Source organism: Lissotriton helveticus, chromosome 10, assembly GCF_964261635.1.
Source record: "Lissotriton helveticus chromosome 10, aLisHel1.1, whole genome shotgun sequence".
Lineage (NCBI taxonomy): Eukaryota > Metazoa > Chordata > Amphibia > Caudata > Salamandridae > Lissotriton > Lissotriton helveticus.
The window spans coordinates 426,516,537-426,544,477 of NC_136071.1; the positions used below are offsets into that span (position 1 = coordinate 426,516,537).

The 27,941-nt window shown below is 46.3% G+C and overlaps 1 protein-coding gene across 1 annotated transcript in view; it reads left to right on the forward strand.

Moving 5' to 3' along the window:
* GLYR1 (glyoxylate reductase 1 homolog) overlaps positions 1-27,941 on the forward strand; it is a 529,972-nt gene that overhangs the window by 59,391 nt on the left and 442,640 nt on the right. The window contains exon 2 of the mRNA XM_078662916.1: positions 15,961-15,997. Within this exon, the coding sequence (XP_078519042.1) occupies positions 15,961-15,997 (37 nt within the window). The remainder of the gene's footprint in view (positions 1-15,960; positions 15,998-27,941) is intronic.

Genomic DNA, 27,941 nt, shown 5'->3' on the forward strand with positions numbered 1-27,941 from the left:
CCAACAAAGTGGAAGAAAAAGTCAAGAATTTGAGGGCTATGGTGAGGGACAATGAGCTGCCAGCATGGCCCTCTTGCAACAGTTTACTTGGCAGAATATCAGATGGAGAACACTGCAAGCCACTGTTCTTATTGGCCTGTTTTATTAGGAGTGGTAGATGGCTTCTGTTAGCTCAATAGCTAGGTGTTGTGTCTGGAGAAGAGAGGAATTCTGCCAAAGAAAGGAGGGCCTACCCGCAAATGCCACAATCTCACTCTATATAAAGTGTGTTCTCAGTCAAAGTAAAGTGTGTTCTCATTTACATTTTCTCAGATTAAAACAGAATTCCCTTAAAAGGATTACAATTTTATAGACCTACATCACAAAACACAAAGGCAGCAGACGGAACTAGCAGTAACAAAGTTAATTTCAGTATATAATTACTAACTGGATTATCATGACCTAGTCTCGAACTACCATCTCTCATGGCAAAACTATTAAATCACCCTTTAACCAGTACAGCCTAGATATTTGATGGAGAATATGAGTGTATCAGCATCGACTGATGTTATTCGTGCCTCATTAACTATTTCTCTACACATTAAAATGACCATATCCAATCATGAAACCTGTCTTGCTTATAAAACTGGCTTAATCCAGTAACCTCTTTGTAGACTAGTACAGGGACCGTAAAAATTTTAATTGCTCCAAATCATTAGTTTTTTTTGTCTGCAGAACTCGCATCTGTCCGTGCTACAACTACTGGCTCCTATTTATATGTAAATAATAGAAATGGTTGGGTCCCCATCCTAAATTGAAATTAGTCTTTAAAATATACAAAGGGTTTATTACATCACAATTCCTTACTCTTACTTCAATTACTTTGATCTCTAGGTGCAAGCAAGTGCATTATCTGTCCAGTTGATCCCTCATCCTCCTGCTCTAAAGTAAGGCCATTATTTTTCTTTGATCTTAATCTTAGCTTTTCATCGTGTAGATGTCAATTTCTGGACCTTTCCAGAAGTTCATTAGCACCAAACAAATTTAGAAATTCTTAAGACTTTTAAACCAGGCAAGGGAGTCCGCACATTGAAGCAGCGCATGCCTAAGGGTTTTTTATGAGTACGTTTCTCATTTGATTATAGTTTCTCCCAAAGTAATAAAGACTTCAATGACAACTCCTGATTAGTACCCAACTCTTAATAGCAGTACTTGGAACCCTATAGCTGTACTGCCCCATTTCTACTGAAATTCAGCATAGCATACTGCTGAATTAAGCATAGGCAATTTGCGTTATTGCGCTGGTCACCCAAGTTATCTTGTTAAATCTGACTCTCATATACTGAACTACTTAGATACAATAGATGGGTGAGCCATGATACCTTACATCTCAGTTTGTTTTCCAAGCATTAAAAACATTGCATTAGGTTTCACAGGAATGACTAGCAACTTGTCCTGCTACACAATATTTGTGGAACTCGCCAGGAATAGTCTGCAGATCTACCCTAGGATGAAAGAGAAAGACTGCATCATGTGCCGTAACAAAGCAAATGTTAAATTGCCTGTCTATATACTCCAGCTGCATTGGTTAGCCTGGAGTACATGCTTTTCAAAACCAGCGATTCATAAATACGCTTTCCCTTAAGTGTACCTAGCACTTTATTCTTGTACTGTGTTTTTATGTATACCACAATCCACTGGGATACCAGAAGACGTTAGAGCTAGGATACAGCCTTCTGCAATCGGCCCGTGCCTCTTGTCTTAGCTTTGAGATTCACTTTCTCTGGACTCTGAGAGGTTTATCGACATAGCATTTGGTTGCTTTTTATATTGTTTAGAGGCTGGCCATGCTTGGTCTTGTTTGTCAGGTTGTACCAGACTCATTTATTGTTTAGTGACCGTTACATTGGGTAGAAGGAGACTAGATTCTGTACATATTTCTGAGCTGCATTATGTGCATTGCCTTATTTGTGTGTGCCAAAAGACATAATAATTTGTTTCTTTCAGCTGGTGAGTATGGTTGTCTATTACGTTGTTTCAGGTGGTTCTCTTTCAAGGCCTCTTCAACCATTATTATTTGTCTTTGGTGCCTGTACGTGTATACTTAAACGTTTAAGTTAACCTCTTTCAGGATGTTTTGCTACATAGATTGCTGAGAGTGTATATCTACATGGTAATACCCTGAATTGGTATATAGTATAGTGACAACTGCTTAGCCAACTATGTGGTTTGGAGCCATGTTTTTGTGAGTCAGTGCACATGACTGTCCCAGCTCTTCCAAATGAGTGATGTTGATGTGGGTAGGGTAATGCGAGAGTACATCTTTATTCATCTGTGCTGCTGATTTGGCCAACATCTGCTAACTGTATTGCTTGGAATCTAATTTGTGTGCCTGATGGGAGAGAACAAAAAAGTGATGGGTAGAGAAAGTGCTTGCATTAATCTCTGCCACCAGTAATTACTCAGGCCTCATCCCCGTCCATTGTAAATCTTTTTGACCACCATACCACCTCAGACTGGAGTCACCCAAATCCAAATCAGCCTTGGTCTTGCTCAAGTAGGAGTAACCCAGCCAAAACTGCAAGACTAGACCTCCTTTGATAGGGAACTTTAGCAACCCCAGACAAGTTTTGGCCAAGATGTGGATCCCTTGCATGCTGTACCGCAGACCCCAAGCTATGCCTTAATGACGAGGCCCAAAACCGTTTGGGATTGTTTGTGTTATCTGTAGGGGGCTACACTTGGCAGGTCAGTATAGACTGATTTCATGAGGAGAGAGGTGCAAACTAATTTGCATAAAGTGGGCCTACGTCAAGGGTGAAGCAGTGGTCAAAAACAGTGAGTTGCAATGCTATTCACAGTGATTGCCAGTTGTTTTGGTAATTTGCAAGCATTCTTAGCTGCTTACCTTATGCCGGCCATGATGTGCTCCTTCCCTTTATGTGAGCCCATATTCGGAATTTTGCCAGAGTACTTTCAGAAATTCCAACCTCATTCAAACTGCAAGGTCTTGTTCATACATGCCTAAAATACAAAATGATCTGGTCCCACAGCCCAAAACAGGGCTCCTAGTCGGCTGCTTGACTTAGTTCTCCGAATGAATGGCGTGGAAAGAGATAAAGCACCTGCTGTTACAACATTATATCCTTGCACAAAACTTGCAGAGAATAAGATGTGCATGAAGTTTTGAGCAATGCAATATCAGGACTCTGAGAATTCTCTTTATATGAGGATGGTATGTATTATCTACAGCACTGACAAGTAGTTAGACTAGGTACAACGTTTTCTGGTCCCTCCATCTCATGATACACTAATTCCTTATTCTGCTTACATTGAAACCCTTATCTCCTGCCACTATGTGTGCAGTTGAAAGGCCTGGCTCTTTTCTCTCCCCATACAGAGCATGACAAAACTGAAATGTGACAAATTATTCTTTCACTATCGAGGCATCCTTCTTGTCTTTTGCCTTGTTCTTGAAGTTTAATCTTTAGACCCACTGGTCAAACGTATTGACTAGAGAGAGGCCCACGTTCCAATTGAAAAACGTTCAATGCAAAATTCAGCAGGCCTACTAGCTGCAGCTGCGACAATTTCTTCTTTTGGCCAATGAATTGAACCTCATTCTTGCTAAAAAGGCTTCAGCCATATCAGTTTGAAGCCTAGATTAAAACTTGAGGTAGCTCAGTTAAATAGAGTAGAAGTTTATCAGCCACTTTAAGGCGATAACCAGGTTCATAGTTTTAGTGTTGAACACTGCAGAAGCATGTTGACTAGATAGACCATGTCAAATTAGAACGTTACCATGGGTAAATCGTAGTAGCGAATAACTCAGTCTTGCAATTAAACACCTCTATCAAGCAAACATCTGCATCTATCTCTGTCATCAACACTTCAGCTGCCTCACAAACAAAGGCTAAGAAGACGCCGAACCGTGGCGCCTTTGCAGTGAAGTGATTGAAACAATGTATTTTAGGATCTATGACTGCTTATATTCTGTTTTTCAGTTTCTTTTACTGGTATTATGGATGTCATAGTATTATCTATCTTGTTTTAATTTTATTCCAGTATTTTTTTGTATGATATGAATGTAGTCACTATGAATGGTTTTTTAAGTCTCGCGCTGCGATTGCAGGCCAAAGGCCTGCTGTCGCAAAGCGAGACTATTGTAATCATTCCGGCTTTCAAGGACTATATAGGAGAGGACAAGAGACTGGCACGCGCACGCAGCAGCCTGCCGGAATCGGATCAGGTTGCGCGCGTCAACACGCGTTCCGATTCCGGCAGGCTCTTCACAACACATGCACAACACACATACAGCCCCCCCCCGCCGCGCATACACCCCCCCCCTCGCCGAGCATACACACACACACACACACGCACGCACACACATACACAGAGAACCCCCCGGCTCTTACACACACATCCCCTACCTCGTCTCGGCGTCTTCGCGATCCCTTGCCCCCGCTCCTCTGGTGCGCGCGCACCACTGGTTTTGATTCCCGCGTCGGCTCCTCTGTGGTGCGCGCGCACCACAGGTTTCTATTCCGTGTTTATTTAAACAGCCAATCAGGAGGCAGAACTCCGTTAATTCATGCTCCCTCTCTGGTCAGCTATCATTTTAACTGCAAGGTGCGTCGTGCACCCCAGCAAAAATGGCAGCAGGGGCCAATCACCATTGTTCATGAACAAACCGTCTTTATTTATTCTTTATATATTGAGTCTTGTTTACTTTTATGTTTGTTGCCGAATTAAATCATATCGTAATGAAAGAAGGCGGCTAGGTACCCAGTTTGCCGAATTTGCAACTTGGATTTTAATCTTGATTTTAGCCCTTGACCGAAACTCCGGAATTGTTGAATACTTCACTGCTCTCTACCAAGTGTACTGCGTTGTGAATCTATGTAATTTAAAACAAAATCTGAATTTTGTTAAATTTAAGTACCACTATCCTATTATGAATGTGAAACGGTCGGGATTACAACATTTGTGTATCTCTCACTCTCACACCATTTCCTAAGCTTGTCACTGCAGTACATAACTATAGACATGGCACAGCGTCAGTAAAGGGCAGTCTAGGCGTGGCCACTTTGTGATAAGAATATATAGGATAACCGGGTAAGCTATGTTGATATTAAAATCATTTCCTTCCTGGTGTGGGTATCTTGCTGCTGGTGATTGTATTTCGGTGACCTGTTGTGTGTCAGTCAATGTGAATTTTGTTGCAAAATGTACGTAATATGGCCACTGGACTCTACGCACTAATTCCACACTGAAACGGTGTGGCCCTGGCTTAATCCCTATCTTGGATGTCGTTATGTCCCAACACTGGGGCTTCTTTTTTCTGGCGCTGCACTCGTATGCCCTTAATCTCTGCTTCTACACTTAACTGTGTGACCCTGGTCAAATCACCATTCCATGTACTTTATATTCAAAAGAGGGACTACCTAGACCCTTGCTTATAGTCACTTTATTCAGTGGTAGGGACTTAAATAACTGGCTGTTTGGATTTATTGAAATAATTGGCAGGCAAGTATTACTTTCTGTATATGGTGATAGTGACTCGTGTCAGATTTCTTATGCAGAAAGCAGCTTCGGATCCATCTTATAGCCTGTGACGCTCCTTAATTGAATTTACATTAAATTTAGTTGTGTAAGGCTCCCTGTTTTCCGTTGTGACTGTTTTTACAGATAAATACAGACAGAAAACCATTTTGTTTCCTGTCTGTGTTCACTTTTAAATGTGAAATTAAAACGGAAATTGTGTTATTTTTTAGTAATTCTAAATGCTATAATTCATAACTGCTATGTCAATAGCTATGTAGACTGACAGGTAAGAAGGTTAAACCAGTAACAAGCATTTGCAATACAATAGGTCTCGCATTTGTGAGAGATTAAGCTATTGGCATTGTAAATGACAATACCTTTTATTTATATTTTAAAAACCAACACCTGAATAAAAGCCATTGACATTTACAATGCCATTAGCTCAAACTCTCACAACTGCGAGAACTATTGCATTGCAAATGCTTGTTACTACAGTGACTCAACCCGACTGTCTCATGTATTCTGCATAAATAAATTAAATATAAAAAAAAAAAGAAGTGATTGACACTGTTTTCTTCTTGACGTAAGAGGTGCTGAATACTGCAGTACTAATTTGATCCTTCTTTATGGAACCACCCTTAATGGGTAGGCCTTGGAGTGTTCTTGGAGGTACTATAAGTATGCCTCCAACACTTGAAATACAAGGTTAGTCCCTGACAGTAATCATCTCAATACTGCTGTCTCGTGCATCTGTCATGAAAGGGCTGAATGCAAATGTATCCCTCTGCCCCCGCTCAAGACTTACTTTCTATCCATCCAGTTCTTTGAGTGCCATCTGGATATTTTGAAATCCAGGTGCGAGTCCTTATAATACCTAAACCTATTAACATGGGTAGACCAACAATAACTTCTTTTATTACCATTATATTCATTGTATTCTTTCTCACTGTATTTCTGCAAACTATACTCCAAGTGTGGCCAAAGCAGACCTCCAATTAATAATGTATGCTTGCTGAACTAGTTGAACATGTGCTTATCTGGCCATCCCATGTTTCCTCGATTTGCAGCACACACTTCCTTCTCGGACAGCACAGAATGTACAGGAAAGTACTTGGGATTCCGCAAAATCTCAGCAATTTTTATGACGTCTGTTACTCTGTCCCCCCCTGCACGGCACATGCATTATTCTAGCCTATAACAAAAGTCTTAAACCAAGTCATTTCCAAGCTTACTCTGCTGTAGAAGTTTGCCTTTTGTCTCTCCCATTTCTTTACCTTCTTCCACTCCTGTGTGTAAATGTCCATTGGGCAGCTTGGTGACTGAACCGTGATGTTCCTGTGTTGCTGCTGTGATAACCATATTGGATAGTGTAAATTGCTGGCAGGGTTATTATGGCTCTCTTCTGGATGCCCTGATTTAATCCCCACCTGCCCCATGCTAGATGCCAGTCTCTGAGGATGCAGTCTTTTACATATTCTGGTGGCTCTGCGCTTCTGTCTCTTCTCTGCAGACATTTCCTTTAATTTATGGAGGAGCAGGCTTGCTCTTGTGATCCTTTTTGTGTATGGCCTTCGCACATTTTCATACTAGTGACAATTAATTCTATTTCTCTCAGCAGCAGTTGTTCAATAGTTCAAGGAAGGGATTGTGATAATTTGCTACCTTTTCAGTTCCTCCTGATGATGTAAGTTGGCATCATGTGAGATGCAGTATTTAATTTTTCGGACCAAGTTTTGTGCTCTTGGCTAAAGTATAGGTGCTTAGACCAGTAATATCTATTGCCTATCAGCAAATGGTGGATACTGATCGTACAACCCCTTCATCTTCTACACCACCTACAGTTACTACAAGGATTTTTTAGGTTGAAGCTACCGTCGCACTGCGTAAGCAGTGGGCGGAGCCGAAATTTTATGCGTGTAGTATGGGGGCCTGAACACACCCCTCTTCTCCATTGGCTGGCCTCGTAAATGCTTGCCAGCCATTGGAGGAGAGGAGCGTCACTTAGTTCAGGGCCCGCCTTGACTCGATTCGGGGGCGTTTCCGTGTTTTTTTAAGTCCCGCCCCTTTTTTCGTCATGTCTATCTGGTTTTCGTTTCTTTCTACATTATTCAAACACGCCCCCTAGTCTAAAGGACGGGGCTTACAGACAAAAGGCACGGAGTGTCTTGCTCACGCTGTCTGCTGTGATTGGTTAGCAACTACCAAATAAGCTTTCTGATTGGTGGACTCTCAACCAATCAGAGAGCCTACTGGCGCGTGGGGGCTGCGCGAGCAAGACATGCTGTAGACTGGCTTGTGGTACCACTCCTTACATGTAGAAAACGCTGTATAAGAAGGGGTCACGGGCTCTCTTGTAATTGTAGCAATGGAATGATGTACGGTCCAATTCTAAACACACCTATAGTCATTTAGGAAACTGATGAGTGCTTGAAGTTGAGGTAATAAATTGTGCCAGATGGTAAAGAAAATCGGGTTCAAGGAATACCAGTACACGCAGCCGTCGGAGAAGGATCCTGGATCAGCTGACGAAACTACAAAGCACTCGAAGGTACACACGTTGAAGAAAACGTTGCCTACAGACTCCTTCTGTGTAATTTAGAACACCTACACTGCAAACCTGATAAACCGTGAGGCGATATGCACTCCTCATCGATGCGCATAAGTATTCACTCAAATATTCACCAGCCAAAACACAGGTGAAAGTAAAGTAACTTCGAAATGCGTGTGGGTCCCCCACTCGCCAGAACTTTCTGCAAATCAACGAAGCTCCAATCTCTGAACTCCCCCCCTCTCTCCCCCCTCATCCGCTGTGGTCCAGGAGGCTGCGCCCCCCCCTCCCCGCACCCGGGCAGCTCTCCGGCCCCTCTGTGCAGCCCACAGGTGGCCCTGAGCAGCATCAAATGATGGGGAGCGAGGGAGGAGGGCGCCTGGGGCTGCTGCTAGGGAAGATCGTGCTGGTGAAACATGCGAGAAAGCTTCCCCTGTGCCAACCGCTTCCCGTCCTCTTTTCCCCAGATTACATGGTGGGTGCTGGTGGCAGGCGCAGCCGGGAGTCGTGCGTCTGAGCCTGCTGGCAGCAGGAGGGCGGCGATGCACACAGAGGTGACCCTGTCTCTCCGACCAGAGACACTCCCATGCAGGCTCTTACACACACACCCGGGAGGAGAGCGCTCCGGACAGTACGTTACATTCTGGGGCATGTAGTTTCGCTTTTAACACCGTAAGTGCGGACTCAAAGCTACCACTATGAGCGAGGGAGGAGGGCGCCCGGGGCTGCTGCTAGGGAAGATCGTGCTGGTGAAAGCTTCCCCTGTGCCACCCGCTTCCCGTCCTCTTTTCCCCAGATTACATGGTGGGTGCTGGTGGCTGCTGACCTTTGTGTGTTTTCCAGGTGACGCAAATGTCCGCAGCAAGTATGAACCCTGTCCTGTTTTCACTGAGGTCTTCCATTGAGGAACGGGACCATCGGGACTGAATTAACTAACTACGTGTATGAGGGGTCCTAGCGGCTGCACGTTGACTTCTGCGGGAGAACGGAAGAAGGATAAAATCACTTCTGCTCCCCTCGATGTGGCCATTTGTTCCTTGTGTCTTCTTTGGAGCTACCGGACTGTGCTATTTAGGTCCGGGAAGGGTGTGGTTGCACCGCCTGTTAGTTCTTGTGTCTGATAAACTATTTGGGAGCAGACATCTTGAGAACGTCACGCGTCGGCCTTCTCTCTGTTACGGTGGAGAGATATTTGGCATGCCCCACAACTCGGAGTTCCATTTGGTGATATCTTCGCGGTAAGCAGGGGGTATGAGAGTGTGTAGTGTTGATCAGGAGAGGGAAGGAGGGACTAAACTATGGACCCCTTTAAAGACAATGCTTAGGAAAGAGAATTATAGATGTCAAGAGCTACAAAGCGAGAAGAGTATATATATATATATATATATATATATATATATATATATATATATATATATATATATATATATATATATATATATATATATATATATATATATATATATATATATTTTTTATAAACCAACTGTATTGCATTTCAACCCAACCGGGCTCATGAGATAAAACATTAAACACACACAGTTACAGAATTGAAGGAGGCATGCAGTCCACACTTGGTAAGGCATCAAGTGGAAAGCGATTGTGTTTACGTCCTGCCAGCTAGGGCTTAATTTGTGCCGGTGGTAGGCACCGCACTCATTTTTAGAGAATGTGACTTATTTATCATCATCATGCTTTTGGTGTTTAAAGAAAAAGGCATAAGCGAGAATCAAGACGGGAGCCAGACCCCTGGCGTTTGGCAACCTCTGCATTTGTGTCTGTGACACTGTGTCTGTGAGACTGTGTGAGACACTGTGTTCTGTGTGACTGTGTGAGTGAGACACTGTGTGTGTGTGTGAGACACTGTGTGTGTGTGTGAGACACTGTGTATGTGGTGAGACACTGTGTGTGTGGTGAGACACTGTGTGTGTGGTGAGACACTGTGTGTGTGTGAGAGACACTGTGTGTGTGTGAGAGACACTGTGTGTGTGTGAGAGACACTGTGTGTGTGTGAGAGACACTGTGTGTGTGTGAGACACTGTGTGTGTGTGAGAGACACTGTGTGTGTGTGAGAGACACTGTGTGTGTGTGAGAGACACTGTGTGTGTGAGACACTGTGTGTGTGAGACACTGTGTGTGTGAGACACTGTGTGTGTGAGACACTGTGTGTGGTGAGACACTGTGTGTGTGGTGAGACACTGTGTGTGTGGTGAGACACTGTGTGTGTGTGTGAGACACTGTGTGTGTGTGAGAGACACTGTGTGTGTGTGTGAGACACTGTGTGTGTGAGAGACACTGTGTGTGTGAGAGACACTGTGTGTGTGTGAGACACTGTGTGTGTGTGAGACACTGTGTGTGTGTGAGACACTGTGTGTGTGTGAGACACTGTGTGTGTGAGACACTGTGTGTGTGAGAGACACTGTGTGTGTGTGTGTGACACTGTGTGTGTCAGACACTGTGTGTGTGAGAGAGACTGTGTGTGTGAGACTGTGTGAGACACTGTCACTCTCTACTACTCGCTATCTCCTACACATTATCTCCTACTCACTCTATACTACTCTCTACTACTCACTCTCTATTACTGCCTACAACTCACTACTACTCTACTCTCTACAACTCTACTCTCTGCAACTCTACTCTCTACTACTACTCTCTACTGCTCACTCTACTAATCACACTACTAACTCTCTATTACTCACTCTCTAGTACTCTCTAGTACTCTCTACTCACTATGTACTACTCACTCTCTACTACTCAATCTGCAAAAACAACCTAACCTTACTTCAAACCTTTACTCTTTGCCTAAAGGCACTAGTAAACAAAATGCCATAGGTCTCATCTTTATTACACGTAAAGCAATTCTGTTTGTAATCAGGTGGCTTTTTAGCTTTATTAGTGTTTTTCAAACTTTCATGAACATAACATGCATATATATGCGTAGATATATGTATGTGTATATATATGTATGTATACATACATATATAAACATAAACATCTGCATATCTATATCAATACCAATATTAATGCATACTTGCATATACATAGATGCACACATATGCATGTTATGTACATGGGACTTTAAAAAACACTAATAAAAGAGAAACTAAAAAGCCACCTAATTACAAACAGAATTGCTTATACTTTAATAAAGACGAGACCAAATGCAATAAATCTAGGATTTGCGAGAGATTAAGCTATTGGCATTGTAAATGACGCCATTTATTTATCTGTTTTCAAAAGAAACGCATAAATATAAAGTTTGTCATTTACAATGCCAATAGCTCTAACTTTTGCAAAGGCGAGACCGTTGCATTGTAAATGCTTGTTTTACTTTCCTGCCTCTTTTGTGGAGGAGGCAGTGGGGCAGCTGTATTATTTATCGACTGTAGTAAAAAAAGAATGTGACTGGATCACGCAGTCTGTTTTGTCTGACCGGTTTCTTGATGACTTGGCCACTTAGTTAAAGGATAATATTATAGAACTTTGTATCACAAAATCTAGTGCCAAATTCTATCATTTTTCCAGATCCTAGTGAACCATAACTTTACATTGTATTGAATTTTCACTTTAGCGCAGTAGAACCTGCTCATGTCTACAGATTTTCCTAAATAATTAAAATCTGCTAAATCTTCTCATTCGATGATGTCAAAAGCAACTCCTGCTTTTTATTTTTTTTATTTTTTTAAACTTATTTTGTCAAATTGCACATATGTTGCAGGGCTCTGCACTCCTGAGACAACTGCAGTATCATACATTACATCAGCAAGGAAGCAATCGACTTTTGAAGAACAATTAAGATACATGACTATGTATACCAAGCAACATTTTCAAAAAGACCCCCCCGTCGCACAATGCCCACATAGTCCAGTCCACGATCATCCTATACAGAGCGGAAGAATGTCAGCATATGTACACACGCCCCCAACCCCCCATACCCCCCACCCAGCATCAAAACAAACCCATGAGTCGCAGCATTCACTCCCCTGGAAGGTCTTCTGCCACCACGGGGGGTTCCAGCCACAGACCACGGTACTCCGCCCAACTCTTCCATATTTTATAATGCTTACGTGGGCATCCCCTGGCAACAAAGATTGGCTGTTCTAACCCCATACAGAAGTCCAGGCCATTTTTCCACGCTGCCACCAAAAGGGCCCGTGTATCCTTCCACGCCTTAGCTATATCCCGTTTTGCCAATGTGAGGCCAAGCAGCATAATGTCTTTTGTATACATTGCCCCCTATTCCCTCCATGACATGTAGCAGGGCGAACTGTGGCGTACATAGGAACCCCCACCCCAACACCTCCGACAGGCATGCAAAGACCCCCCTCCAAAATCGGTCCAGGGATAGGCAGTGCCAGATGGTATGCAGAAATGTGCCCTCCTTCCGGCCACACTGAAGACACTCGGGGAGGCAATCAGTCCCGCCCGCTCCAATCCTCCTCTTCCAGTGTGCCCACATGCTCTTCCCTAACCCACCGGAGCCTCTGTAACATGGGGGAGCAATGAGTAACCAGGGACTGATGAATCCGAGATATCTTCTTTGTCTCTAGATCCCCCATAAAAACCTTTGCCTCCATAGGGCTAAATTCAGGGATAGACTCTAGGCTGGGGACAGTGCATGACGGAGTCGGAGGTATTGGTAAAACTGGGACCGGTGCGTGCCAAATTCCTCTTATTAAATCCTGAATGGACTTGAGTGTTGTGTCCCTCCCAACAGCACCAACGGTCGAGATGCCTATAGCATCCCAGCCCTGAAAACCCGGTAACGCCGCGAGGTCGGGCAAACGCCCATTATGCCAGAGGGGGGTTTCTCGGGTCAGGGTATTCCACCACCGAGTAAAGAATAGTGTGTAGCGTGTGAGATCCCATAAGGGTACGCTCCAACGCATATGCCCGATCCTCCCTGTCGCCATACCACCACTCATTAAGGACCAGTAAATGCGAGGCCTGGTAATACGAAAGAATATCCGAGGTCGCGAGTCCTCCGCAGTAGGTGGAAAGAAAGCATGTGCGCAGTGCTACACGCACCTCTCCCCCCCCCCCCCCTCCCACCTCCCTCAAGAACTGCCCAAGTACAGAATTCACCAGCCGGAACCATTTGGGCGGGATCGGGTACGGGTGATTCTGTAACTGGTAAAGCAACTGAGGAAACGCTGCCATCTTAAAGATTGCTGATCTACCATAGAGTGTCAGCGGCATGCGCGACCAAGTCTTAATATCCGCACGGACTCATACCAGCACCAGATTCCGCTCCCAGGAGGTGGCCGGCACCTCCGAGATGAACACCCCCAGATACTTCAGGCCGCCCACTGCCACTTGAAGCGCGGACGCCCAATTGCCTACGCTCGCCCGATCCCCCAAAACCCACAGCGTGGATTTGCAGGGGTTCATATACAGCCCCGACGATTCCCCAAAGATCTGCATGATCCGCAGGAGGCGTGTATCCCCATTCTATCCTAGGTCATAAGGAAGAGGAGGACATTGTCCGCATATAAAGAGAATATAAAGCGATCCTGTCAGACAGGCCCGGAACCCACTCAAAGCCCCTGAGCTGTGCGTCCATGTGACCCACGCCACCAACGGTTCCATAGCCAAGGCAAATCAATACGGCGAGAGGGGGCACCCCTGCCTGGTGCCGTGTCTGACAGCGAAGCTGGAAGAGACCGCTCCTGCCACCCGAACCAATGCTGTCAAGTCTGTATATAGGAGTGTCCGGTAGGACATGAAATGAGGGCCAAGATTAAGTCGGTGCAGCAGCGCGAACAAATAGACCCAGCTCATAGTCGAATGCCCTGTCCATGTCCGCTAAGAGGAGCGCCTCCTGCTCCCCAGTCTGTCGGACAGCCGCCATCGCCACATGCGCCCACCGTATGTTATGCCTGGTCGCCTTCCGGGGCATAAACCCAGCCTGGTCCGGGTGCACGAGTGCTGAGATGTGAGGCAGGCCTCATCTAGTACACCCGGGAGAGCCTGGGCGTGGAAGGTGCCCTAGCAGAGCCGATGTAGCATCTTGCCTGACTTGTCTCCCCATTGGCATATCCTGCTACGCGTTGCCAGCCAAACCTGTCGGCCCTCGTCCGTCAGGAGGGCAGCATAGGACTGTTGCGCCAGGAGCAGCTGCATCACCACCTGCCCCTCACCTGCTTCCAGGCTCTGGCGCTCAAGCGTCTCTACATCTTCCTCGGCCCGTACCAATTCTTCCCTTCGCCGCTTACGGGCCGCTGCGCACCAGGCTATATCCACCCCCCGCAAGGTGTGCTTCAAAGCCACCCATAGTGTCCCGGCACTGGTGACGGACCCCTCACTAACGATAAGATAGTTTGCAGCAACTCCTACTTTTAAAGTAATTTTCTTCTGGACTGCTTTCAACGTATGCACCTACCATTCTAGTGCTTTCTTCCCTTGGGTTAGAGGTTTCAGTTAAGAATCTATCTTTGCAGCTTGGTCCAGACACCATCATGAACCATCTAACTTGTATATAATATATTGTGCAACCAACCGGTGTCATTCATTCTGAGGGCAGTCTTCCTTTGATGTATGCTATAATTTATGTGGCCCTAGCACAGGCAAAATATGTCTCTGTCCTATTTTCAGTCCTGAATAAAGAATGAAATGTATTATACAACTGGGACAAGAAACTCTACAGACCATCCTGCCTGGTGCCGAGGCTGATTAGTTGGAGGTTCTATTATTCCTGTTTCTAACCTACACATTGAAAAGTACTTCACATGCTTGCAGTTTCTTCCTCCTAAAACATTCTGGTATTAAGATGGAAAGGTGGACTTCTTTACAGCAGCTGCAGATTTGGAAGCTCTTTTGGACAAGACAGCAAGAGCGCACTCTTTAGTATAAAGGAACTTGCCTAGGTTTGGCTCTTACCTTTATTCAGATATTTTAACATTCATGGTGGATTCACTATTTGAGGGAAATATGCTCTCAACATAAACGGGCAAAAACGTAGAAAAATTAAAATTGCCTGTCGTGGCAGCTAAATCTAGGTTATTTTCTGCCCTCACAAACGTGTAAAGCCTTAGAAGCTAATCCTAACTACTTGAGAAGGAGGCAACGCAGGGAAACAGAGTTAGTAAAATTATATTTATAGTGACATTTTCTTCACCTATTCCATGATATTCTTTCTTCACAACACCCAGCCAGCCATCTCCTCGCTCAACATAAAATGCAACAAACCTGTATCTTGGAAATACCACAGGAAGTAGATGCTGCAGGTAATGGGTGAATGTTACACGCATGGGTTTATTCTCCAATATAGAAGTTTCCAAATTTCCTTTAAAGTAGTCGTATAGAAGTATCCAAATTTCCTTTAAAGCAGTGGCATTATTTTTTCCAAGCTAATTTTTGTCTTGCCCTCTAGAACAGGCAATTTTCAGCCAGTTGTGATGGAGCTATGCCAAGGGCAAACCACACTGGAATTAGTATGAAGGTGTGTGTGTGTTTTTGATTTTTTTTTTTTTTTTTACTTTACTGTGCTTACTAAGTAGTAAAGTCCCATTGTACAAAATGAATAATGTACAAGTACACACATTCTTTTCATAAAGCACACACCCTTTAGAATCTCATCTCATTACTTTTTCGTCATTTATTCTCTCCTATTCCCCATTTCTGTTCATGCTGTTCATTTCGAAGTGTTGATTCCTTTGTGTTAATGAATATAAACATGGACAACAAAACTTTATCTTCTATAGGCGCATTGGGTGTAGTCACCATAGACCCTTCTAACTTTGATTAGCCCAGCAGACGTCTTCACAAATTGTCCTTGTTTGCTTATTTACGGCTCTAGGTGCACCTTTTAAGCTCTCACTGGGGGGTAGAGGTTGATATATACAGTATAGTTACGTTGTTTTTAACACGCCTGTTTTTTTATTTTGTAGGGGGAAACTTGGTAAATACCCGCCATGGCCTGGAAAGGTGAGTCTGCCCATATTTGTATTGAAAAATAATTATTTGCCTCACTTTGTTTAATTCGAAATTTGTTATCCCATTTTCAATATAAGATCAAGTGTTCTTTCCTAATCAGGTTGGTGAAGTACAAACCTCATTTTGGTCTGAAATGTGTATTTGTGCTTTTTTCCACATAACTGGAACTGTGCATATTAACCTCGACCTGCATTGAAAATTGTGTGAAGGGGACACTATGGCAGTGAGAAGGGCATAAATAGAGTTCTCTAGCTATCCCCATAGCCCAAAAGTTTTTTTGGCAGTAAAAATTGAAGTCAAGTTGGATGTTTGAAGCAAAAAGTTTTTGCAGTGGTGTGTAGCAGTCTATAGAAAAAAGCTCACGTATGACACTTTATTAAGATCCCAGGACAATGAGACCTCTTGAGGGCTGCAGCTATAGAGAGAATAACGACAGTTCAGTGGCAGGCTCCACATCACCAGAAAAACAATGCAGCAGAGTCCACGCTTATTGAAGAACCTGTAGCCATCTTTCACCTGGCACCAGCTGACAGGAGGAGTGAATCAGGCCTGGCACACGGGAACAGCAATGCAGCAAGATATTTGTGTAGATTATTCCATGGAAAGCACAGGAGGATGATGGGAGTGGAATGGTGTCCTCTCCGTGTAGAGGTTTTTGGGACCGGTCACAAATGAAGGGTTTATGTTAGACAGCACTTCCATTGGTTCACACACTTTTAAAAGATAGATACATTCCTTCTTTAGGAGTGTGGCTTACATGCGAAATAAAATGTACTCTGGCTTAAAGTGGAGTTATTGGATCATTTCCAAGGGCCTGTACCTGTTAAATATTGAAGCCACTATATAGTCCCCTCTATTCTGAATGACAACCTATTGTTATAGCTGAATACAAGGAAGCAAGGGTACAACAAAGGTCTACCTAGGCCTTCTCCCTTCCTGCTTTCAACAGTAGTGGAGAAAAGCTTTTGCAATCTGTAAATCAATAAATTGTATTCTCTGCCAGACTCGATCAGAAAAGCAGTATCACTTGCATATTTAAAAACTAATCTTAACATGTTCTTGTTCTTTAAACTTACTTGGACAGACACATTTACAAGTCAGTTCTTCCATAAACTTTCTTTTAGACCTCTTTTCTGTGCTCCTGTCTATTCTAGCTCCTGAGTAGAGATTCTTGCTACATAGAGTTCTATATAAGCGAGCAGTAATAACCTCTGCTAGATTAATTGGAGAACACCGGTGTGTTCTGATCCTCATGGTGCCTTCCATAAGGTTATTTTGTTATACCACCTGCATTATTTCAAGAAGCTTTGACAAAATTCCATGTGTGCCAGAAAAAAAACATTCATGTTGTTCAGCCCAGATTGTGATCCTTTCTCTAAGAATTTTTTTGCCATTTGTAATATTTTTGAGACTTCAGTAGTGGATAGATTTTCGGGAAATCAGACCATTCGTCTGTCATACATGGTGAATTTATACAATGTAGAAAAGAAGCAAAAACTAATATCTCAAATAAGAAGGCCCCTGGCCCAGATGGTATCCCCCCTGACCTATTTAAATTTAGTCCCCCATTCTGGGCACCAATTTTAACAGCAGTGGGAAATGCCGCAGCGGAAAAGGGCTGTCCACCCTCATGGGGCCTATCAACAATTGTACCGGTGTTTAAGAAGGGAGATCGAAACAGTACCCTAAATTATAGGCCCATCTCCCTGATCGACTCCATTGTAAAAGTCCTAAGTGGGGTTATACTAAAAAGGCTGACCTCGTGGGCAGAGGAGAAGCAGATAATTTCAGACGCCCAGTACGGGTTCAGGACTGGGCATTCGACTATGGCGCAATGCCTAAATCTTTATCTGATTCTGGGCAAATACACTCTTGCACGTTCTGGGACTATCTACATGGCCTTCATGGACCTTTCCTCGGCTTTTGACTGTGTCAACCGAGAAAAGCTGTGGCAGTCCATGGAGGCCATGGGGGTAGAGCAAAAACTGGTGAACTTTTTAAAAGATCTTCATAGAGACACAAGGGCTAACGTAAGATACACAATGGACCTCAAGGTAACAAGGAATTTTAGAACCAGTCGGGGCGTCAGGCAGGGGTGCATCCTGGCACCTTGCTTATTAACCTTTATATAAATGACCTTGAAGAGACACTGGTAGATACAGGGGCGGATTACCCTTATGTGGGCTGCCGGGGACTGCCCGTCCTGCTTTATGCGGACGACGCCGTCCTCCTGGCCCGTACCCCGAAAGGGTTACAAACTTTATTGGACACATTTCACGGGTTTATGGCCAGCCGTGACCTATCCATAAACAATACAAAATCTTACGTGATGCAGACGGGGAAATTTGCCAAAAAACACCACCAATTTAGAGTAAATGGCACTACGGTGCCAATGTGTACTACTTTCTCTTATTATTATTTTTTTTTTGTGTAAAATTTTAATTGAAGAAGAAAAAAGAAAACAACATACAAGGCAAAGAAAAACAGTGTACATGGACATGTGTTCACAGAGGAGGACACCTAAGCATGATATTACACAGTGGATCAATAGCACATGGAGTGGGGAGGAGGCGAGCGGGGAAACAAATTAGAGATAACATAAGAACACAATATATGGAATGTCTGATCAGGGGGACATCGGGGTTCTCCACGAATGGAGGCGCACACACATTTCCACGATATGCGTTCCATTGGCTCCAAATGTTGCTCCATTTCCTAGGTTTGCCCTGCGCCACATACACTGTCTTCTCTCTGAACATGCACCAATCCATATTCTCCTTCCATACCGATACAGTGGGCGGCCGTTGGGCGCCCCACAATTGGGCAATATCTCTCTTGGAAATAATATTCCCAAGGGTCGCCCACTGCGTCTGTGCCACACCATAATCATTCGGCTCCCACACATTCAATAGACAGCGTCTGGCCTCTGGCAACAACACCACTCCAGTGACCCTTCCCATTACTTCATGCACACGATTCCAGAACGTCACCACCTCCGGACACTCCCAAATTATATGAAGGAAAGTTCCAAGCATCTCACAACCACGCTTACATAATCCATCTGAGGAATAACCCATACGAATCAGGTGCGGTCCAGTAACATATACACGGTTTAAGATTTTGAGCTGAACGAGACGGAGACGGGCAGGAATCGCAACCTCTTTGGGCGAGGATACTGCAGCCTGCCAATTCTCGTCGTCCAGCTCCAGACCATCGCTGGTCCAAACTTCCCTGAGACGCAGCAGCAGATCTACCCGGGCATTGATCCACTTCTTATATATCAAAGAAATTGTACTGTCGGGCACATGGCCGTCCAGGACCCGATCTTCAAGGGGGGAAGACTCGGGGACGTCGGTACCCGCAGGGAGAGCCGAATTTAAAGCATGCTGAATCTGTGCATACCGGAAGAATTCCCTATCACTCAATGCATATTCTGTCTTTAAGACGGCAAAGGTCTTGATTTTGCCCTTGACCCAAAGATCGGCCACGGTGCTGATACCAATCATATCCCATTTGTCAAACCCTTTCGTTTTCCAGAGACATCCCAACCTTTCAGACGCATACAAGGGGGTTGCACGAGTCAGTCGATCTCTCCATCCCATAGACTCATTCGTATCATGCCACACTCGGACAGCTATTCTGGTGGGTCCAGATAAATCATTTCCCATCCCCTTGGAATAGAGCGCCCTTCTGTAGTCCCCGCCCGGAAGCAAATATTTATCCATCTCGAACGCCGGGTTAGGAGCTGAAGCGTACGTTGCATGATTGATTGCACTCAGCTGCGAGGCCCAATAATAACGCCTGATATCCGGCAGCGCTGTACCCCCGTCATACCAGGGGAGTGTGAGTTTAGCGAGGGCGATACGCGAACGTCCATCCCAGATTAACCGTCTCTGCAGACTCTCAACCTCTCGAAAGTAGCTCGCCGGGATAATATCGAACGTATTCTGGAGCGCGTACAAAAACCGCGGCAGGGACATCATCTTAAAAAGGGCTGCGCGCCCGAGCGGTGATAGAGGCAACCCGCGCCAGCGCACAACATCAAGTCTCAATCTCTGAAGAGGAGGGAGCAGATTACTTTCATATCGAGCCACGGGGTCCAAAGATATAAAAATCCCCAAGTACTTAAAACCCGGCGGAGAGACCTGAATGGGGCATCTGCGAGGCAAGGGAGGAGGACCGCCCGAGAGCATGTATACACAGGATTTAGCCCAGTTGATCACAAGGCCAGAGTTCCTCCCAAACGAAGTAAGCACGTCAAACAAAACATTAAGAGATTTTCGAGGGGACGTAAGGTACAATAAGATATCATCCGCGTAGAGCGAGACGCGATCCTCAAAGTCTGGGGACAACTGGATCCCTTTAATCGAGGGCTCCCAGGGCAACCAAGCAGCCAGCGGCTCAAGGGCAAGGGTGAAAAGCAGTGGTGACAACGGGCAGCCCTGCGGTGTGCCCCTCCCGAGGACAAAAGAAGTAGATACTCGACCATTCACGACCACCTGCGCCAGTGGCTCCTCATACAAAAGTTTCACCCAACTGATGAACCCGGGGCCGAAACCGAATTTCACAAGAGCGGCCCAAAGATAATGCCACTCTAGAGTATCGAAGGCCATCGTAGCATCCAGGGAAGCCAAGATGGCCGGCTCACGAAAAGACGCCGCCCTCGCGAGAACACCGTGCAAGCGCCGCAGGTTGAGCACCGTGTTACGGTGTGGGATGAAACCGGATTGATCCGGATGGATCAAGTCACTGATGACATTTGTCAGGCGGTTAGCTAATAATTTGGCGAGAATTTTCGGTTCTGCATTTAGAAACGAGATTGGTCTATAAGAAGAACAGCGATCTTGTGGCTTCCCCTCCTTATGTATCACCACGATAGTAGCAAGACGCTGGTCACGGGGAAGGGAGCCGGTGTCTCGCGACTCTAGAAACAGAGCCATTTTGTCAGGACACAATTTGTACAACTCAATGGGCAGACCATTGGGGCTCATGGCCTTGCCAGAACGCACTGAACGAATGGCGGCAGCCACCTCGTCCGCTGAAAGCGCAGCATCCATTAGGTCTCTGTCAGACTCAGACAAGCAGGGCAATGCAATATCGCGGAGCAACAAATGAGTCCTCCTCCGACCTATCATAGACCGGAGAATACACAGTTCGGAAGTGTTCCACAAAGCACTCAACAATTTCAGCCGGGTCAGTCACACACACTCCGTCAAGGTTCTCAATCACAGGAACTACACAACTCGCCTTTTCTTTCTTGTCAAGCCACGCAATCAATTTACCCGCCTTATCTCCAACATCATACAGTGTGCCCTGCTGTTCTCTGCTCATGAATTTCGCAGCATCAGTAACCAGGGTCCTATTATCTAATTGTTTGAGACTGAGAGAATGAAGCTTGGCGCGGGACACTCCGAGTTCCAAGTCACCCTCCAGCTCAGCTATCTCTGTCTCCAAACGGACCACCTCTTCGTGCTTACGTTTCTTGGCATTAGCGATTAGTGATAAAGCCTGCCCACGTATCGCAGTCTTAAAAGCTTCCCACAGTGATACAGCAGAGGACACAGATCCCACATTTTCAGCGAAATAATTATCGAGGGATTTCATCAACTCGGCACGGCTCTTGGGATTGCGAAGATACCAGGGGTTTATTGGGGCAACTCGTCCCTCATTACTCATAGTAGTATCCATGCTAAGCCACACTGGGGAGTGATCAGATATGCCCCGGGCAAGGTGCTTTACCTCCCCGATAGAAGAGGCCAGCGCCGCCGGCACCAGAACATAGTCGAGTCTAGACAGGCTGCCATGGGCTCCAGAGTGGAAAGTGTATTGCACCTGATCCGGGTGTAGCAACCTCCAGCAGTCTACCAGACCCAGGGTCTCCAAGAACCAACTCAACCAGGACCGAGACTTGATCTCTGGGGGGGGGTAGCGATCTACGTTACCGGAGACAACCGAGTTGAAGTCTCCGCCTATCACCAAGATGCCCTCTGGGAGCCCCAGTATCACACGCCCAAGATGCGCAAAAGTCGAAGTCTGTAGACCCGGCGGGATATATACAGTAACAAATGATACAGTCCTTCCCTCCCATCTACCAGTGAGAACAGCGTAGCGCCCCCTATCGTCAAGGCTCACATCGTCTATTGCCAAAGGGAGGGAGGACCTGACGAGGATGCCCACACCCCTAGAACCAGAGGTAAATCCAGCGTGCGCCACAAGGCGATACCCTCGCCGATTCATGGCGTGAGACGTGTTCCCAACCAGATGCGTCTCCTGCAACAGCACAATATCAGGGGAGAGGCGCCGCAGCAACTGTAACACCACACCCCGTTTTATCCTATCCCCCAATCCATTGACATTCCAACACATTAGTTTCAACCCACTACCACCCATCCCAAAAAGAAGTGCTGAATCCACCCTATAGCGAACACAATGACCCGATCAATAAAGAGACGATACGTTGCCTTGAAAGAAACTCACAAACACCCAGAATCCCCCCCTCCACCCACCAACTAGAAACCGTTACAACGCCCCCCACCCAGCACCCCTGCGTTAGACTCAAAAGCCACCCCAACTTGCAGTGTGCCTGTCGCCCTATCATTGAACTAGTCTACAAGAAGAAACCCCAGAGGAGGAAAGAGTCCCACTCCCCCCGCCACCCTCGGGTATACAGCAATAGAAGACAGTAGTAGAAGAAGTATCGACCCCAGCCGACTGACATGTGAAGTGCTCAGAAATCGGGAATCATAATGTCACTCTTGTTCCGACACGCCGCCCTCGGCTCCACCCGGAAGCCCGGTAGAGTCATTCTGTTTGGGAAGGGTATCCAGCCAGTCACTCACTCCGTCGGGGCGATCAAAAAAGAAAGTCCGGTCCTCATATTCGACACGCAGCCTGGTTGGAAATAGCATTGCATATTTCAGGCCCAAGTCTCTCAACCTTCGCTTCACCCCCTGAAACCCCATCCTTTGCCTCTGAACAAGCTGGGTGAAGTCCGGATAGAAACTCACCGTCGCGTTCCCGAATTTTACGGGGCATTCACTCTCGAGGCTTGCAGGATAATGTCTGTCTCTGAAATTGAAGATCCTGGCGATGATAGGTCTCGGAGAGGCACCGACTTCGGTTTTCCGCCTGGTACTCGATGGGCACGCTCCACGGCGAAGAATTTACTCGGGCCTGTAGGGGCGAGGTAATTCAAGACGAGGTCCTCCACAAGGAGATCCGTTGCCGGAGCACCAGAATTTTCAGGGACCCCAATAAGGCGTATGTTGTTGCGTCAGGCCCTGTTTTCATAATCCTCCAGTCGATGGGCCATGAGATCGTGGGAGGATCGCAAGTTTCCAACTTCCGTCTGCAGATCAGACACATCGGTCGTGAGGCTAGAAGTCTTCAGATCTAGAGACTTGACCCTTTCGTTGGTCTTCGACAAATCAGCTCTGATCAAAGTAATATCAACGGCCACAGTGTCAATTTTGAGAGTGAGAGCCTCGTATTGCTGACCAATGGAAGCCTTCATGTTGGCAATGGCGCCCATGACATCTTGCAGGGTCAATTCAGACAACGCAGTCGGATCGTCCTTGGGGTCTTCCAAAACTCGACCGGTGCCACCGGGGGACCCTTTGGGTTGGGTGTAGCGATCCATGACGTTGGTTTGGACCGGTCCCCCAAGTAGAGGCGTTTTGGTCTTTCGCTTCTCGTTGTCAAGCCTGGCAGTCATTTTGAATGGTGAGCCCCGAAGGGGCCCGCGAGACCTGGTGAAAATGGCCGCTCACCACCAGACCGCCGAAGATCACGAAAGTGGGCCGTAGGTGCGAAAGCAGCAGCTCAGCCCAACACCCAAGCACTCACGACTGTTGGCATACAATAGAGAAGCGGAGTTAGGCTAGACCTCGGTGGGGGCGCGAAGCAATCGGGCAAACAGATGTGGCCGGAGGCACAAAAAAGAAACCGAAAGTCAACTTAGGGCAACAGGGGTAGCCCCTCAGGCCGTTGTTGTTCAACTACGTCCCGGCTTCTTGGTGTGCCAGTCCCCGGTGTCGCCGTAGGGCAGGCCCCACTAACTACGATCTGCTTATCTGCGGTTCCCGAAGTCCAAATGAAATTTTTAAAACAGCTAAGGTGTCAGCTGAGGTTCATCTCCAAGAACCCGTAGTCAGTCAGGATATCTTTCAGGATATATGCGGAGGGCGGCGAGGGACTCGGGAGCCCTGTGCTCACGCGGCCATCTCGGATGCGTGCTAAGCTCCTCCTCACTTTCTCCTATCTTGGTGTCTGTTTTGACCATCAGCGGAACTGGGCCCCACTCCTGAATAAAAAGAGGGGAGAAGTTACAAGGGCTAACGCAGCACTATTTGATTTTGCTGCGAGAATGGGCAATAGATCTGTGGGAGCCATGATGAAGGTCTATCTTTATAATTTTAAGGGACTACTTTTATATCGACCTCCTGGCACAAGGACTGCCTTTTTAAATAATCTTAGTAATATAATGGAATCGCTAGTTATGGAGAAATCCTTCTCAGTTTTGGGTGACATGAACTTTCATCTGGATCAAGAGGATGATAAGGATACACAGGCCCTTATCACGGACCTGGAGACGCTGGGGCTTAGACAAATGATCACCTCCCCGACTCACCAAGCCGGACACATTTTAGATGGTATCTTTTCAAACGTAGAGGGTTTACAGATAGTAAATATCTTACCCATGCCTTGGACTGACCACTATGCCATTTTTAGCAATTTGACAATAAGGGAAACCTCAAAAAAAAAAGATCACTACTTCGACTCCAGCAGCGATCAAAGTTTGGAAGAATATAAACCAGACTGAATTAACCAACTTACTGGACAGTACATGTCCTTCGCTGTCCGCCGATCCCATTACTGCTACCCAACAATTTCATGATTGGCTAGGCCACGCTACCAATACATTAGTTCCAACCAAAACTTTATCAAGTAATAGAATCACACCCTCTGCCCCATGGTATATGTAGGAGAGTAGGGTCTGCTATCCTATGGTCACCCCAAAGTTTTGCTTTTTGCTTCACTGGTTTTCGACTACTGAGGCTGTGGGCCTGCTGATCAGACCCCCAGCCTGCTGTTCTCTCACTAAATTAATGATACATGTGCTATAGGCACATACCACAATTGGAAATGGACTCCTTGTCAGCCCCTGTATAATGCACTATAGGTGCCCAGGGCATAGGGGCCACCAAGGCCTACCAGAGGCTGCAGCATATCTTTTGCCACCCCTGGCTGGTTCTTAAATTGACACAACTGGCTGATCACTCAGCTGGGGTAAGGTGGTGTAATCACCCCTTACTTAGGTATAGTATACCTATATCTAAACCTATATCTGGACACATATTAACCTGTGAGCCACTCCTATGGAAGGCCTCATCAATCCTGGAGGCAGAGTGCGTGGTTTAATGTGAGATGGAGCTCTAGCATGAGCTGAGCCTGTCTGCAGCTGTCGGGAACAACTCCCTAAGCTGTTTCAGGATAATGCCATACCATATACTCTTAAGTGCATTATAATCCTCGCGGTTATATAGCAACTTTGGTTTGGCTTTATCAAAACATGTCGTGTAAGGTGTCATACGATTTGGAATACTATCCCCTCGCCAGTTCTGGCGACGGGGATAGCATTCCACCCCTCTAGAGGGGTAAGACATGTTACTTTACTTAAATGCGGTTAATTTCTAAAAGGACCTTGGATCCACAAAATGGATGCCTCTGCCACAGACACGAGTCTGACCCCCTGAAGCTGACCGAAACTCAGCCAAATGGGGCCTGGACAAAGGGTTTCCTGTCGCAGGGAGGTGTTACACCCCCCCAGACAGGAGATAGTGGATTGTAGCAGGGAGGTTTGAAAGAAACCAGACACTGCCTGGGGCGCACAAGGCTGCCCCTTGCATAATCCGGCCAAACCGGTTCTGGGGCACTCCAGCCCTCGTGCCAGGGCGGCCTGGATCAAAGGAAAGGGGTGTATCCACCCCCTTCCTGGGTCCCACCCATAGGAGGGGACCTAGCAGGTAATTCAGCCCCCCAGATTCGAATAAGAGTGGGAGCAGTGCCAATGCACTTCAGATTATCCTGATGAAACATAAGAAACGAAACTCTGGACCCTTCGACATCCTACTCGACGTAGAAGCCCGAAGAATCTCCCTTGTGGTCAAGGAGTGACCACCCTGTGCATACAGGCACCATCCAGCCATCGACGTCTGCTTTGTTGCAGTTCCCGCCGGAACTCGAGCGACAGAGATCGACGAGATCAAGCTTGCCTGCCTTCTAACAGCCCGATCCACAGTCCCTGCAGAGCTGAGACCCGTGGAGGCGACCGGAAGCGTGGGGCACGCCATCTTGGAAAGACCACGAGACGCTGACCGTGCAGCCCACGAGTGACCCTCGAAGCTGTACACCGGGGTTTGAGAAGCCCCAATCCTGAGCCACTCTTGCACCGACGTTCAACCCTCCACACTCGACGAGTGCTGCGTGGGGCCCTTCTGCTTCTTTTGGCTCAACGCGTTGGCCCGGTCACTTGCCAGCCGGCTTGTGGCCCCTGTGCCGACGAAACTTGAAATTCGACTTGCGATTCTGGTTGCTCCAGATTTGCACCAGCTCCCCTGAAAAGGAGCCCCCACTCTGACCCTCCTGGTTCGAGTGAGAAGCAATCTCCCGGTTCCGCGTGGATTGCTTTTGCCAAGTGTTGTTTGCTCCAATCTTGAAGCCGACAGCGCCGACGGCGAGAGCCTGCGTGGGACAGATCGTGACCTGCTCCTGGACTTCGTAGATGCCCCAGAGCCCACGTGACAGCGGAGAGAAGCTCCCCGACAACCACCTGATTGCGCCCGACATTGCCTGGTTCCGTCCTGGTTCCACCCTGGTCACTGCTGAGTGACCCAGACTCTGTCCCCTCTGCTTTCAGGTACTTTTCGACTTGAGTCCACCCTTGGACTCCACCGGACACTTCTCTTTCACCCTGCCTGCAGCCCTTTCAGCTCCAAGCACCAAGAGCCTGCGTGACGAAACCCGACTCAACTTCGACCCTGTGCACCCGCTTCCTGTGGGTGAGGTAACATTGCAACGCCGGTGTTCCCACACTGGTACACACCTCTAGGGTCTGTGTCTTAAGTTTTGTTCCTCTAGGTTCAGCGGAAGTGTCCTTTAACTCTAACTTTGTAACTTTTACGCACCATTGGTTAACATTGGTGCATGCGTGCGCTTTCTGCACTGCACCCGAATCCCGCGGGCTTTTCCCGACTTCAGCATTGCTTGTCCCGACTGCTCCCAGCGATTCCCTAGGCCCTAGGCCTAACCACTGTTCGATTGGTATCTCTTATACCACTTGTTTAGTATATGGTCTGAGTGGCCCCTCGCCCTCATCCATATTTGTGCAACTTTGTATGTTATACTGTGCTTTTGATTTAACGCTTGTGCCCCTTTATTCATAAAGAGTACTGGGGATTATTGTGAGTAATAAATACATATATTTTTATAATATATACTTGTGTGGTGTCCTTTCATTTGATATTACAGGATTGTATGTGGTAAAACAGCTCGCTTAACACGACCTCTTAAGTTAAGCCTTTAGGCTGCTTAGTCCATGCTACCCCTAGGATAGCTTGTCTAATAAGGTTGACTTACAACCAGACACCATAAGGGATTGTTTGGTCTGATAACCGGTGGTTCCAGAATTGGAAACATCACCTATCAGGCCAACTTCTCACAGTATACAGAGGAATTAAGGAGGCAAAAACCGTTGAATAGAAATAGGGAAAGGCAGTGGCGTAAAAATTACGCTCCTGAGGATAAGGCCAAATATAAAGAGGCACTGTCTGTTTATAAAGCGATGATTATAAAAGCTAAAAAAACATTCTTCTCGGACAAAATAGATAAAGCTAAAAACTCAAGCAGACAATTATATGATATCACCAGAACACTG